We start from the raw sequence: 17,298 nt of genomic DNA, 5'->3' as shown, positions 1-17,298 counted from the left end.
ATTCATTGGACTATTCCGATTGGATCACATGACCTTAATCTTCCACACAGGGAGTGTGAATTTCTAATGGGATTACCTGAATGGGTGATTTCTACCATACTCCTCGAATAGTTGCCCCCTTCAAATAAATTCCCCCACCACTTTTTTCCAAGATATTTCTAAAATGCTGACATTTCCATGCTTTCTTGTGTAGTAAGCTTACCAAGGTGTACGCATGGTGTCGGTAGTAAGCGAAAATCCACCCACTCACACCAACCAAAAACAGTTCCTCCCACCCCCTCCCACAGATCAGTGAAGATAAACAGGTTAGCATGAAATACATTTAAATAATAAAATACTTCATCAAAATTTGCCCTTGTGATGCAAGTTGCACTACATTAGTGAACGTGAGCACCCAAAGTGTGATATAATCCTCTTGAAATTCCTTTGAGCACTCTTAACATGAGAGATAACCCTTCGGTTATGTCATTTCATGTTTGCAAGGATATTTATCCAAATGTCTCGACTGTGTCTAAAAACACTTAACGTTTGCAAAGATTGATCAGTTAGAAGAGTGCATTAAATCAAAAGTTAAGCTTAAGATAGTAATTATTGTCATGAAAAGTAAGAATTCACATTATTAATCAATATGAAATATCAAATGACAAAGAGATGTCTATTCAGGCAGGTGTCTTATTTAAAATTGTGATTTGAGATGTAAGTTTTTATTTTTTATTTTTTTTTTTTTTATTTACAAATTTTTTTTATTTGTTTGGTTGTACAGGGTGAGTCAAAAAAAGTGCAATAGAGAAAAGAATCCATTTTGATTTAAAAACCGATTTGAACCTTGTAGGTTTTAAAACATTTTATAAATGATGTATCCATTAGTGACCTTGTGTGAAAAAGCAAAGGAATTAGCATTTACCGTTTTGTTTTTATGACACATTTTATAGCGATACCCAATTATAATGTTTGTCCAAGAAACATCTAAAATTTGAATGTCAGCCCACTCTGTCTAAGGTAGATTTGGAACAACTGCTGTTTTCTTAACCTCATTGGCATTGAAATAAAATGGAGCACCCAAAGTGTTATTGTCCTTGGTTTTTGTTTTGTTTCATTTCACATTGATTTTAAAGATGTTTATTTTCAAAAACATACACAGATTTTTCAAATGTCGAAATGAAATGCGCGCAAATTGAAGTGGAGTGAATTATAAAATATCCAGTAAGTTGGACATATTGGGATTAAAAAACTGGAGTTGGAGTCGAGTGAGGTATGAAGGACTTAAAGTAATGTTAGAAAGTTTGTTTGAACAGGAAAAAGAAATTAAAATAACGCAAAAATCAACCTTATTTAAGTTAAAGTCAGTTTCGGAGCTGATGCCTTTATCGTGCATTGTGTGCTCTCATTCAAAATACATGGTACCTCGTGGACAAGTAATGAAATTGGGTGTCGCAGCAAAAGGACTCATAATAATAAAACGGTAGATGTGATTGCCTTCATTTTTTCACAACAGGTGACTATTGAGTGTGGAATTTATAGAAACTGTCAATAATTGGAAAGTTCAACGTGGTTCTTACATAAATATTGATTCTTTGCTCTATTGCACTTTTTTTGACTCACCCTGTATTTATGGTCAAAGCAAGTATTAAAGGGGCATTTTTGTGCTTTATTAAATTTTTACATTCTTCTAATGCAAGGGTCAATTTGAAGCTTGAACCTACCCATGAGGCGTGAGGAGTGTAGGTTCAAGCTTCAAATTGACGCTTACATAATCTTGCACACAAATTAAAGTGCGATTATTTTGAATTAAAATGTATGCAAAATGTTTGAATCTTGCATAGTGAATGAATTGTGTAAAATTGAACATTTTAAAATAGGGTAGATAGTTCTCGGCTATTACGAGCTGGTCATAGTAGTAATACTGTAAAAATGGAAATATTTCCACAGTTAATTTTTCTCACATCACTAATTTTAATTGTTTCAGTTTTTAAATTCACAGTTTGAAGCTTCCTATTACATTGACCTAATGTAAAAGTGGACATTTTCACGCTACATTTATTTTTGCGCTTTTCGCGTTTTAAGCTGCTACCACGAAAATAACAAGTCAATGTCAGGAAACTTAGAATCACAAATTTAAAAAGAAGGGTTCAACACGCAACAAATTGTGTTGTGGGAAAATATTATACTATCATCATTTCTTCATATATACCACTTCAATGTAAAAATGAGGTTTTTCAATTATGTTTTGAAACTTTTTTAATGCATTGCTCAATAATTAGAAAATATACATTTGTTCAAAAATGAAATACGTACAACATCTGGAAAACAAGTTTGATTTTGGTTTTTGCCTGGAGGATGATGGCAAGATTATTTAGTGAAAATCATTATTTGGATGAAATTTTGACTGAAAATGTCCTTTCTGAGCTTAAATATCTATTTCAAGTTTTATGTAGTGATAAATATCTTGCACAGAATTGTAGAAAAATTGGAATGCACATGGTTTTCTTTGAAATAAAAGTCATTTTAAAGAAAAAAATCCCTATTAGAAGCCTACCAAAGTAGACATACGGATTGATAGAGATAGTCTTTCAAATAAATTAACCAAAATCATGCGGTATTCTTTTGAACAAAAATATTCATCTCTCAGCGTAATTTCCCAGCTTGATAAACCAGAACTTGACATGAGTCATCATTTACAGAGACATTATTTTCCCATCATCTAACAAAAAAAAAGTTTAGCTGTGACTTATCTGTTAATTCTCCCTGTGGAAATATGTTGTAGTATAATTGTCTAATGGAGCATTACAAACCCTTGGTAGTGATCCCCACTGTCTCTGGAGACTGTTTTTGATCTTCAGCCGTGGCATTGTCTTTTTAATGACATTTCTTGTCTTCAACTCAGTTGGCTATCTGGACCTTATATCTAGATCATTTTTGAAACTCTGCATTGATCAAAGTGAATGTGTATTGTGTATGGATTGCATTTAGCTCTATATACATGATGGTGCCAGTGGCGGCACCAGGATTTTTTTTTTGGGGGGGGCAAAATCAACCAATTTTGCACAAAATTGCTGCAAAAAGTGGAAATTTTTGCCACCACTGGATGGTATTAGAAATTTGCCAGATAACTGATTTTCATATAATGCACTGGGGACTAAAATTAAACCAACTTTACATCTAAGGGACTTACACATTTTGGTTGATTTTATCCTGGTATGTTAGGTTCCACCCCCCCTCTCTCTCTCCCTCTCTCTCTCTGGCTCCCCTCTTCCCTCTGCTCCTGCCACTCCTTCATTCCTCCCTGGTTTAACCCACTTTATAGAACCAGATCGAACCTCATTAATGTGACCTCCCCTGTGTCTGCATTCGTTTCCAGTACAGTATTGATATTGACAACTCACTCTACTACATCTAGGCTTCAATCAGTGGTATATTTTTGGTATAATGTGACACACAGATGTCATATTTCTTTGTCATACTGCTATGTCATCAGTGATTTTAATTAACATTGATGTATATTGTGGTCATGGTTTGGTACCCAGGTTTCTTTGTTGATTTTTGTTGTCTTTGGATCCATTTGTATACTTTGATAAGAAAGAGGTGATCGGTGTTTGGATGGGGGCTCCAACTTGAGAAACAAAAAACATTCAGTAGCTTTCAGTGGCATCAGAATTACTTCATAATGGGTGAAATTGCTTAAAACATGCTATATTATATAGCACCCCAGTACCCCACTGGCTACCACTCGGACCAGGGCATTTTAAAAGAATGCAAATTTGGCAACTTCCTCGTGAATATAAAAATATCCAGTTTGGGGAAACCAATTTTTGCAAAGTGGAATGTGAACATTTTGTCAATATAATATCAAAATTCGCTATATTTGGTGCAAATAATTATATGCAAAATAACAGCCTTCAAACATGTTTAGAATATTCAAAAGTTAGGGGAAAAGGTTAGGGAAAAATAATAAGAAAAGAAAGTAGAAAAAGGGAGAGAAAAGCCCTGAAGGAGACCAAACCGTTCAGCACCGTTTAACCCAAATTATTCTATATTACAAAGCCATTTATGAAATGGTTTGATGAATGAGAGATGAGAGTAAGTGTGAATCCATTTCCTCTCTCTCTTGAGAGTTTTACCTAAGTGCAGTGATCTGTAGCATGGTGACATACTTTCAAACAGTTTGTGACCCAACCAAGCAAGAGAAGTTGTTTGTGGCCAAGACAGATTTTGAGATGGTCAACTGAAGTGTTTAAATTTCTTTTGTATTATGTGATTGTTTTATGTAAAAATTTAATATTCATATCTTAACAACCCAAAGGCAAATTTCAATCAGACTTTTTAGTGTTTTGCTCAGCAAAAGGTTCATTTTAAATGATCCTGGTTCAATTGTAATCAGCAGGTGGAGGATGGGATGTTGCAGGATTTATTTCAACGGAGTGATGATTTTGAACAAGTAGACCAAAAGGTAGACCTGCTCTTGCAACTTTGTATGTTCAAAATGTACCTTTTGTCCAATGGTGGACTTTGTAGGTGTATTTAACAACAAGAGGTAGACTTGATTGTCCAAAAGTAAGCCTTTTTGATACACATTCATTTTACTGAATAAGGGTGTAAAATCACTAACAAGTTGATCATGGCTTATATTCACCAGTGGGTAAACCAATATTTTTTTTCATAATAACCACATGATGATATTTTATCTTATTACACATTGCCTACTCAAAAGAATGTCTTATAATATTCTTCTTACTTTCTTAGTGAGCATTAGACCAACAAGATGCACATAATTTCACCCCGCCACAACTGTAGTATTTATTGTATTTTAGAACCGACAACTTAGTGGGGATATCACCCTTGGTTGAGAAGTTAACCTATCAATTCCTATAACCATAATCTCTGTCATTTGTCATTGTGGTTTACCATGGTAACATTGAAAGTTTAGATCACTGATTTTTGCCAACATTTTGTTCGTAAAATTGAATTATCTGCAGGTTTACTGTAAAGTCTTCTATTTACTGTACAAGGAATTGAGCATCGTGTTACAACAAAGTGAAATATGATACAGCTTTATGTTTCAGGCTAGTTCTAAAAGCAATACCAAGTATTTTTGTGCGTACTGCATGTTTCCTTGTTTTTTATTCCATGCTTTTTGTAGAGGAACTGCAGGGTCAGAATTTCAAATTGCGAGTTGCAGAATAAATTTGCGGGAATCAGTTAATTTTTGCAAATCATTTTCTACATAAACTACAAACCTTTGCGAGATTCACACAAATCTGTTTACGAGAATCTTTGTGTGAATTGATTCTTGAATTCTCGATGAAATTCTGACCCTGGAACTGCAAAAGAACATAAATTTCGATGCATTGTTATTGTAGTTTTGCACAAATGCCTTGCAAATCAAATTGCTATGAAATTTGTAGGCAATGGAAGGAAGACTATGGCACACAGTTCGAAATAGTGAAAATATTTTGACACAAACAACAAGGTTTTGTTGAATTCGCAAAGTTAGTCTTTTACAAAATAAAACATGTTAGTATTTCACATATGCCATCAGCACAGGAGAAACATCATTAAGGGTATCATATTATTGGGAAGAGGATCAATTAGCTATTGAATATCTATAGAGTTAGGTATAAGAAGTATAATAAGCTTATTTCCCCTTTTTCAGGAAACATGAGTATTAACTCTCCACGTGAGTGTCGGCTGCATACGACAAGTTTCAAATTTTCTTTAAACATTCAAAAATTGTCAAAATTGAACATTTTCATGACCATATTTGGAAACAGCATGAAAAGTGTATTAAAATGAGTACAAACAAGCCAAGAATTGGTTCAGTGGTTCTTGAGATAACTGAAAATATATCTCCAAACTTGTGAATTTTGTTTATGGCCAATACACAGAGTATTAACATCAGAAAATGCGAGGAAAGGCAAATCCAGCAGTCTGCAAAAATTAGCTTTCCTGTTTCTTGTTCATGTGCAGAGCTCTGTTTCATTCTTTTTTTAAAATCACAATAAAAAAGAAATCTACGAGTGGATGTTCAAAAAATAAACAAAATCATTTTCAGGGACTTTTGCTTGAGCTGACTCATCCAAAGTCAAATTTGTTTTGTTTTTTTTGCACAGAATATGTAGTTTGCAAACAAACAAACAAACACACACAATATTCACTGATTCACAACGTAGATATTTCACAACTTTAACCATTTTTTTGCTTTGAAATTTCATTTCTAGCACCCTGTGACACCTGCATGTTCGTAAATAGAAAGCTATTAGTGCTTAGATATCATGTATCCTATGAACTAGAGACTCCCTGAGGTAACCAAGGGATTTTATGAATGGAATTCCTAATACTAGCTTCATATCAGATGACATAATAATTGTTGTAAAGTGTAAGTGATTCCCTGTTAAGTGTGCAGGGTGAACTTTGGTTCAGGCTTTGTATGCAGCTGAACTGTTTTCTTCTAAAAATAGATTGTTATTTTTGTGATTTGTTCTCAAAATAACAAGGCACATCTTAAGAAGCATCTGAAGCAATGGAAAGCTTTATTTTTTGTTCATTTCAAATTTGCTTATTTTGTTGATCTGCGGTGTTTCATAACTTGTTAAATTTGTTCAGAAAAAAGTTAAATGTTGACCTATTTTGATGCTTTTGACATCTAGTGGTAACCAGTGGTTACGGTTGAAGTAACATTAATGAGGTTTTTCTGAAATGAATAATTACATTATGCACATGGTGCCATGTTAATTGAACTCTCTTCATGTGGGTGTCGACTGCAGACGACATGTTTCAATTTTTTTTTTTAATTCAAAAATTTCAGAAATTAAAATTTTCGTGACCATATTTGGAATCAGCATGAAAAATGCATTAAAATGAGTACAAACAAACCTAGTATTGGTTCAGTAGTTCTTAAGATAGCTCTTGATATTTTGAGAAAATATTTCAAAACTTCAATTTTTTTCTGTTGAAGCGTGGCTAGCACGCAGGGTATTAAGTAGAAATTGAGTACTTATAATTTATCAACAGATGTGACAGAATGCTACAAAAATAAGAAATCATGGTGTCTGTATCACACTTCTAGCTTTAATGTGATAATGTATTGTACAATGAAAGATGCATATAAATAATAATAACCTTGAGTCATGTCAGAGTGTTTTGATTTACTGTAGAAAAATATATTGCTGTCTTCAGTAGATAGCAAATGAATATTTTCACATACACATGTATTGATGCTTTGTAACTTTCTATTTATCTTTAAGATGATATTGGAAAAGAATTAGATGCAAATAAGCTTGTTAATAAGTTGAAGTATTTTTCATATTGACCAGAATGAAATATTTTTCATACTGACCACAATACACCAGTATCTATTTTACTATCTTTTGTAGGTAGTTCTTTTAGGATTACGCTTGCCTCTTCATTATTTTACCTTCAATACTTGATAGGTTCATATCAGCACAACACCCCTTCAAATATATTTTATGATCTTCATTTGATAGAAGATTATGCAAGGAAGGAACACCACATAAGGTCTTTTTTACTATCTTCAGTAGATAGCTCTTAGGATTGTTCTATCTTCAATGCTTGCTATGTGCACACTACTTCATATATTTTACTATCTTCAGTAGATAGCTATAATATTGTTCTATATCTTTATACAATGCTTGCTAGGCTGCATATTGAGCACAATACTATCTTCAGTAGATAGCTATTATTATTATTATTATTTATTCAATGCTTGCTAGGTTACACATTGAGCACACTACTTCATATATATTTTACTATCTTCAGTAGATATCTACTAGGATTGTTCTATTTTCAATGCTTGCTAGGTTACACATTGAGCATACTATACTTCATATATATTTTACTATCTTCAGTAGATAGCTATTAGGATCATTCTATTTTCAATGCTTGTTATGTTATATAATAGAGCACACTATACTTCATATATATTTTACTATCTTCAGTAGATAGCTACTAGGATTGCTCTATTTTCAATGCTTGCTAGGCTGCATATTAAGCACAATACTTCATATATATTTTACTATCTTCAGTAGATAGCTACTAGGATTGCTCTATTTTCAATGCTTGCTAGGCTGCATATTAAGCACAATACTTCATATATATTTTACTATCTTCAGTAGATAGCTACTAGGATTGCTCTATTTTCAATGCTTGCTAGGCTGCATATTAAGCACAATACTTCATATATATTTTACTATCTTCAGTAGATAGTTATTAGGATTGTTCTATTTTCAATGCTGGCTAGGCTGCATATTAAGCACAATACTTCATATATATTTTACTATCTTCAGTAGATAGTTATTAGGATTGTTCTATTTTCAATGCTTGCTAGGCTGCATATTAAGCACAATACTTCATTATATTTTACTATCTTCAGTAGATAGTTATTAGGATTGTTCTATTTTCAATGCTTGCTAGGCTGCATATTAAGCACAATACTTCATATATATTTTACTATCTTCAGTAGATAGTTATTAGGATTGTTCTATTTTCAATGCTTGCTAGGCTGCATATTAAGCACACTACTTCATATTTATTTTACTATCTTCAGCAGATAGCTCTTAGGATTGCTCTATTTTCAATGCTTGCTAGGTTACATATTGAGCACAATACTTCATTTATATTTTACTATCTTCAGTAGATAGCTATTACTTAGGATCATTCTATTTTCAATGCTTGTTAGGTTACATATAGGCCTATAGAGCACACTACTTCAAATATATTTTACTATCTTCAATGATAATTGATAAAATGCAATGAAGTAAATATAGGATGATAAAATGTTCATTTCCCATGGACACAACATCTCTCATACGCACACACCCCCACACACCCCTTCATTCCAAACATACACCCTACCACATCACACACACCCAAGAAACTCACTGTCACACTCCCGTACCCTTACACACCCCATGCATTCACGCACACATACCCCAAATGCTGAATTGTAAAATTGTGAAACAAAAAAATGTATACAAAAATATACAATGCAAAATGACTTGGTAAAAATAATTTATAACACCATTAAATACAAAACTTTGTAATTTGCCACACTCTTTCAGGCTAAAAATATTAATTAGTCATGTTAAATAAAGCTAAGAAAGTTAATTTTGTTAAGAATATAACACCTATTTGTCACCATCATGGATTAATTGCCATGCAATTTAGATTTAGTTGTGTAACAAATTAATTTTTTACACAGAAATCACAATTTGTCATGTGACTAATGGAAGTTACATGACAAAGTCAGCTTTTTCAAATTGCCATACCCACTGTTCACTACCTTCCATGACACATAAGACATAAAAGATTATAAATTGATTTCCGATCAATTAGATTGTGTTTTTGTTCGATACATCTTCAGTGACTAACTACTAATTAGTCAAATAAGATACTTTCCATGACTATACTATGGACCACAATGACCTCATCCCAATGACTTAGTTCTTTAACTTCATACTGCCAAATTTGACCTCAAGTTGCAGAGTATGAGTTTTTGTACCCAAATTTTCAAAAGTCATTCAATGAATGTACAAATGTATTGGAGTTAAAGAACTGAGCCCCTGATAGATGAGCATGTTGTGGAACATAGTGTATACTAATTACTATGTAATACTATGATCAGCTCGTAATAGACAGGAATTGTTGTGTTTTTTACTGGGTAAGTCCTAACTTACGCTCGTGTAAATTCACAAAAGTGGGTTTCAATCACACAATATGAAAAGTGCACTATGAGTGAGGGGAAAAACTAGTGAAGAGGCCTTCCTCCTGCAGTGTAGTGAATGAAATAGGCTGAAGAAGAAGATTTTAAACCAGAGAACTATTAGTTTGGTTTTTATGCAATAAAATGTTTTTTCACCTGTAACATTTTACATAGATGACAATAGAAATGTGAGAGTTTATACCGATAACAAATCTTGGTTTAGATAAGGACAGAATAAGGAGAGAGACCAACAATGACACCAAAACATTTCCATCACAACACCATCCATGTCACGACTTCAACTAATTCAATTCTAGAATACTCCACCTGACATGTTTTCCCTTCATACACTATGGACCACAAGAGCCTCAACCCAATGGCATAGTCCAATAACCTCAATTACATAATCATAGTGCAAAATTTGACCTCAGGTTGCAGAGTATGAGTTTTTGTACCCATATCTTCAAAGGTCACTCAATGAATGTACAAATGTATTGGGGTTTAAGAACTGTTCCCCTGATGAGCATGTTGTGGATCCTAGTGATAACTCCTAATTCAAGACGCTGTCATAGAAATGCACACACATTTTGCCCTTCAGGTATCTTTTTAGAAGGGCATGTGAGGTTTTCTCTGCGATATTTACTCCGTGCACCTTGCACCGGAGGACAACCATTGTCAAATTATAGATTAACTTGTGTCTCTATTATGCTTCTTCAATGGTGAAAAGCTGCGAGCTGTTTATCAAAAAATAAATGCTGCGACACAACTAAATTCCGAGGGTAGTTTAATTTTACGAATTTTTCAAAATGATTTCAAATGAAATTAAAATACTACAAAAATTGTTGGTGTTAATTGATCTATATTGGTGGTCAGGTTAAAGTAATCAAATTGGTATTCCCGCTGAATATTCCTAAATGAAAGTTACTGTGAAGGAGAAAGTGGCCATTCAAACACTTCAAATCGTATGTGCTGTTGCTCTACTAGCATGTCAGTTGAGGGCAGGCAAGTGGTAGATGTTCATGGCTCAGGGGGTGTTAGTTGTGAGTGATGCTGTATCTTGATTTAGGCTGGTGGGTATTATTTATTTTCTTGTGTGCATTTATTGAATGACACCGATTTTATCATTGATGATATGTATACCAGAGGCAAAAATCAAATGTTGATGTTTCAATCTTTAATTGATGTGGAGATATGCACAAAACAATAGAGGGTGAGCGGCATGATAAACAGAGATGGCAAAACTATTCACTCAAAATGGCACATATAGCAATAAAAGAGAAGACTGGTTTACTCGGTGAGCCTTGTGTCTTGATTTTTAAAAACCTGATTTCTTGATCCAAAAAAACACTGCTTTATCGATCAAGGAACTAGGATTTACATCGATAAACCTGGTTTCTTGTTTGAAAAACCAGGAATGATTTCATTTTCCTCCCTCCTTATTTAAAGATGGTTTGTTGACCCTGGTGTAGTCTGTGCTACAGACCATGTAACTATAGACCACTTGACATCATTGTTTATCAACAAAGGCAAGGGACTGGTTTATCGATATGCTTGAACGAAACTGCTACACTATTCAATGGCTTTCATGTACTATATGAAATGTGGTATGCAATTTAAAATGCACGTGCCCTGAGCAAACTACGATGCGTATGCGAAGACCAATAGAAATTATCATAATTCTCGCGCAAACTGCCAGGCAATGATGTCACATGTCAAGTGGTCTATATTATCAATAAGGAGAGAAACTACTGGGTACAACACACTTACAGAAACTAGAGTGGTTACACCCAGCTCACTCATGGTTTTGGCGCTCCCTTGCAGCTTCATCTTGCAATTCGCTACTTTGAGGCTCAATGTTGCGGCTTTGCCACTTGCCTTCCCCCTCAATTTTGAGTAGTCTTTGACAAAGACTACCCTGATGTGGATAGCCTTCTTAACCCCTCTCAAAATATCGGGGATCCATATCCGAGCAAGTTCATTTCCATGGAAAATATATTTCAACAGGATCAATTATTAACAGATTACAATATTTTGTCTCTTTTCAGGCATGACTTGATGGTCGTATGCCGAGAACTCAACATGGAGGATTCCGTACACGAAATCATGCAGCAACTTGGAGGAGACGAAAATGGAAGGATATCGCTTGGTGAATTCCTGCAGTGCCAACATAAACTCAAAGGTGAAATCCACTCCCTGGCATTGCAGCATACCTTCCCAGACCAAGAGGAAGATCCATTGGCAAAGTTAGAACAGATTGGACATAATGATAATGAACAGAATTTTGAACATAATAAATTGACCTCCTGGCCTACGAGTAGTGATAACAGTCTTGGTAAGACAATATGTATTATTTTAAAATGATATTCATATACAACTGTTTAATTCAGGGGCGGATTTAGAAGGGGCTTACCCGGCGCGCGCCCCCTCTAATTTTTGTGTATTTTTGTAGAGCGGCGCCTGACTTTGTGTGGGCGCTGAGTAGCGGTGGCTCGGCGCGCACTCTATTGAAAATTTCTGAATCCGCCCCTGTAATTGAAGACCAAATTAAAAAGACTAGTTTGCATTTGATGTCTGTCAACTACACCGAAAATGCCATACTGCGCAGGTCAATAACCAATCATGTTGCGCCTTTGCTCTGATGTGAGACGCAAAACTAGTCTTTTTAATTCAGTCTTTGATAATAGTGTAAAGATATTTTCATGTTTTAGTATTTGTATTCTAATCCTATTAACCCTCAAAGGGGGGCTACCTGAGCATTGAGATATTTTTATAGGGAAGGGGTCAAGTTTATAAGCTATTCTCTATACCAAATCTTCATTTTTGACCTAACCTAAAACTGTAATCCAATGCAATTTGCTTAAGTAACTAACTGTAGATACCATATTATGCTTTCTTTATGGCCCAAGTTGATCATCCGGGGGTGGGGGGCACATCATAAATTTTGGTGGGTATGTTGACTATGTTCCCCCAGAATTTTGAGGTGGTGGGTCTTTGGGAGCTGACAGCGTAGCGGTAAAAGGGGGGGTCTTATGGAGCCGCGAACAAGTAAAATGGGAACTTTTGGAGCTGCGAACAGTCAAAATCAAGGGTCTTTCTTGGCTTTCTGGTTGAAAATCACCTCAAAAAACAGAAATATGACGAATGAGCAATTTTGGGATCTGTTAGAGCTGAAATTATCAAAATCAAGTGTCTTTCGGAGCTCTATTTTGGTCAAATATAGGGGGTCTTTCGGAGCTAGGGGGTCTTTCGGAGCTGCAGAATCCAAAAAGGGGGGTCTTTCCCGGGAAACATACCCGTATGGTCATTTGTGTTAAGTGGCCCCCTGGGTGATCATAATCCTCATCATTGTATGGCCTATGTAATCACTTCAAGATGGATACATTTGGAAGCTGCGCAGTCATAACAGGAACTAGTAGCCCTACCACAGGGCCTTTTTTCCTACACACTATACTCTGATACCCCAAACTCCTAAACCATTGGCTGCTTAATACCTGAGAAAAAAAGAGAGTATAGCCAAGATTCGTAAGGCCTTTTTTCTTGGTTTCATTGTGTTGTGAGCTGTCACTGGGTTTTTTAGCAGTTCTCAGGATATAGCATGGTGTCTTAGAGTGTATAGTGAATAAAAAAGGTCCTGTGGTATTATAGCTAGGAAATAGCTGTGCAGCTTCTACGGTTCCACATGTACATTCATAAATACGGCTCAAAACGTTATGGATATTATAACCATGAAGGTACTGCCAGCTTGGACTACAGTACAGACAGAAATCCCACTAGAGTCTATGCTGACGGAGAGTAAATTCTGTTTGCTGCCCTCTCTTGCTGTTATAAATATCACTTTGTGTATGTAGCTTTGATAGACATCGGATGAGCAGGTTTGTAGCTCCATATTTTATGCAGACATCAAAATGAGCAATTAGAGTATTGTGATTGGCAAAACGTTCACTGCATTTAATCCATAAATAATATAAATTCTATTTCAAAGTCTTAAGATAGAAACTGAAAGAAGGTTTGAACATAACCAACCTTGTTGCTTCTTTTCAACTGAATGTCAAGTGTAAAAAGTGAACCTTCTTTGGACTTTTTGAGTGATTTGTCACCAAAATGTAAACCATTTATTACATTTTCTCCCACTTTTGGACCTTTTTCAAAATACAGCAAAAAGTGGACCTTTTTGGATTGGGAATGCGCACCTGAGGTTCTCAATAGGCCACTCGCCAGCTAAATCCTGCCTGTTGACCAAGTCGGGCAGATCTTTGAAATTAATTTGGTCCTCTGTAACTCACAAGACAATGAATATAATTGAGAACCCATGGTTTAAAACAACATAGAAAACACACCCCCCCCCCCCTCCAACAGAAAATAATGTTTTGACTCTATCTTGAATTCAATCAATTTTGCTTAAAACTTCATCAAATCAAAACCTGAAGTAATGTTTTTGAATATGTGTGGCAATTTGTGCTCCAAAATCAAACTTTTGATGTGATGAATCAAGAAAATTAAGTGTAACATATTGTGGAATTTGAAGAAAGATGTATGCAAATTTGGACTTCATTTGAAAAATACATTATATCAGGAAAAATTCGTCAATTTAAACCTGCTATCTGACTTCTGGCCAGCTTCAGCAAGGAGGTTAATACAGGCCTTGCCGTTTGAGGCAAGTGATCACTCTCGCTCGCCCAAACTCCATTTCTAGTGAGGACACTAAATATCACTCGCTGCGAATCCCCAAAATCAGCCATCGAATCAGCCAATTCAGCATTTAATCGATTTTTTTTGCCCCCTCCAAACGGAGAAAGTCCCAAATTTTTCCGCGCTTTGCGCGCATTTCTACATAAGTCCACAAATACTGTTTTAAGACCAAAACTCTATTTGATTATACCCAAATAAATGGTAATTGTGAAAAATCGACCACTCGCCTAGCATCATGCTAGCGAGTGATTAACCACTCACCTTTTTGTAAACGGCAAGGCCTGTTAATAGCTATCTTAGTACGAACCTATCAGCTGTTTCTACAAGATGATGGTTTCATATTAATGCCTGGATAAAAAAAATGTGATATGACATGGCTAAATTGATTTTGAGGTCTGTATCAGATATCAATGAAAACTTAACACCAGCAAAAGTATTTGAAAGACCTGCTTGATCAGATTAATTAATACTTCATGTCCTTCTTTTCATAGCTTCCTCAGCAGCCAGAGAAAGCAGCTGGGAGAAGGATTCTGGAGCAAGAGATTTAAGCCCTGAGCCAGGAGCATTCTTACAAAAACTTATTGAAGGAACAAGTAGTCCTAGAGGAGCATCTAACTTTCTTGAGCTGGCTAATACGGTAGGTAAAGCTGTAGTGTTTGGTTTCCTCAAAGTAGTGATGTATGTATTTTCTGATGCATGCAGGTTGTAGCTTAGATGACTGCATATTTGACTCATTTGAATCTAGGCATACAAAGGCAGCGCATTCATATTGTCACGGAGATATAAGTAGACCTGACAGGGATCAAGGGATTTCCTCTTGGTGTATACGCTAGCGTGCTTGCCTTATAATCCGAAGTGGCTCAAGAAGGTGCAGAATACTTCTGTGTGGCACATTTTTGTGAGCGGTTTGTGACAGAAATGGTGGCAGCGGTGGTCCCTGGTGTTTTAACACCAGCCGGATCCATCCATTGGAAAGGGTTAGGCGTTCATAATAATGGCTGGCAATGAGTCCAGGAGGAGGGGGAGCATTGTCACGGAGGTAAAAGTATGTGTTATAGATATAACGGGGATGTCCTCTTTTGGTCTATACGCTAGCACGCTCGCCTTTTAATCATAATATCGTGGGTTAGAGTCCCAGCAGGACCGGAAGTGGCTCGAGAAGGCACAGGATACTTCCGTGTGGCGTATCGTTTAAGTGAGCGGTTTGTGACAATGTTTGACAGGTGTGTCAAAGTATTCAGAATTTGTTTATACCAATATAGAAATAAATGTTACGACCCATTAAGGTTAAATACAATTGATTTTCAAGGCTTGATTCCAGAGGGGCGTAAGTTAATAATGGAAACAGCCATGCAGAAAAGAATGAACTCACGCGTACAATAGTGTATCAATCTGAACTAGGGCCACGGACAAACCGCGGCTCGTGAGTCTTTTTAGTATCTATGCCTATATGTTGCAAGGATAGGGAAGGGGCGACCATGATAGGACCATATGGGCTGATGGGGGGGGGGTGATTGTGGGCAGCCGTTTTCGGCAATTTTCCTTTGAATTTTCTAAATTTTCAATTTTTAAAATTATCCTGGATGATATCTGTCGTGAAATAAATCAATGCTTCTATAGGCTATAATAGGCCTAGTAGGCCTATGCCTATTTATACCCTGATTATGCAATATATAGGCCTACAACAATAACTACAACAACAGTAACAAAACCAACAACCAATATTTTGTTAATCTAATTTGTAAATCTAATTTGTAAAAATATATTCATAGGCCGCGCCTATTAGACTAGTAGCCTATAGCCTAAAAATTCCTGAATTATATAATGAAAAAAAAACGGGCAAAAACAATCAATCGCTGCAGTCAGAAAGAAAGAAAGCGAACAAGAAAAAAAAGAAAAAAGTGAGAGAAAAATAAAATAAAATAGATGGAATGGACCACATAGGGACTCGAACACGTACCAAAGTTTTCCAGCTCAAAACTATAGTATTATATAGTCGAACGTAAGTCCGACGCGCTAACCGATTGAGCTACTGAGCGATCTGTGAAATCGATTGATCTCAAACTGACTATTATGGAATAGTGCATACCAGGCTCTTATGATAAACAATCTCATCACCGCTGTAAATGTCGGAGGTATCGATGGCGAAAAACCTCGATTTTTGCAAAAGTAGCTTAAGTTTGGAGTGAAATTCAAATGGTAAAGGAATTGACATACTTTTGAGAAATAATGTAGGCAGTTAGAAATCAAAATTAACGTTCCACAATCCAGATATCGATAATGTAACATAACAGTGTTTTGTGGTACAAGATTCTCGAAAATTGTTCCCAAAAGCGGGCTAATAAAATTTAATCGGTACTGTATTTGGTTCTTCCCCATGGCAACATTATTTCTTTGGTCGATTTGTAGTACAATACAAAAAGGAGAAAACAATCACTCGGCGTGGTTTTATACGGAGCGAATATTTAAAAAAACTGCATGGAAGCGTGTTTTTGATCTTGTGAACATGGTGCGTAAAAATGATTTAAACGAAGGATTTTCAAAGGGATTCTAAAAATTTGTATAAACACACAAAAATAATGTTAAGATACATCCATGCACCAACATTTGACTCTTTGCGATATTTGATTGCTGAGAAAACGCGGTTTTAGAGAACAACTTTATACGTCTTTTATCGTTTTTTATCGTTTCTTCGTGTAACCTTAATAAGACCTATTTTTCACAAAAAGCCCCCAGTTTAGTCAAAATTGAGCACTTTTGAGGACAAAACAGCCTAAATGCACCCAATTTATATAATTTGGATGCATTTGCCTCTGCTAAAACCTACTGATAATGGAATGGTCAAGTGAGGGTGCAACGCTATACCACAAATTCCTGAAAAAGCATTCCAAAAC

The 17,298-nt window shown here is 35.5% G+C and overlaps 1 protein-coding gene across 2 annotated transcripts in view; it reads left to right on the top strand.

Annotated features, from left to right (window-relative positions):
* The window catches only part of LOC140141894 (colorectal mutant cancer protein-like), a 532,683-nt gene that overhangs the window by 216,732 nt on the left and 298,653 nt on the right, over positions 1 to 17,298 (top strand). For both annotated transcript variants that reach the window (XM_072163768.1, XM_072163767.1), the window contains exons 2-3: positions 11,761 to 12,047; positions 14,896 to 15,041. In XM_072163768.1, coding sequence (XP_072019869.1) covers positions 11,761 to 12,047; positions 14,896 to 15,041 — 433 coding nt within the window. The remainder of the gene's footprint in view (positions 1 to 11,760; positions 12,048 to 14,895; positions 15,042 to 17,298) is intronic.

This window comes from Amphiura filiformis, chromosome 20 (assembly GCF_039555335.1).
Source record: "Amphiura filiformis chromosome 20, Afil_fr2py, whole genome shotgun sequence".
In the NCBI taxonomy this organism is placed as follows: Eukaryota; Metazoa; Echinodermata; class Ophiuroidea; order Amphilepidida; family Amphiuridae; genus Amphiura; species Amphiura filiformis.
The sequence above is the reverse complement of the archived record's forward strand: the minus strand, read 5'-3'. Positions and strand labels throughout refer to the sequence as shown.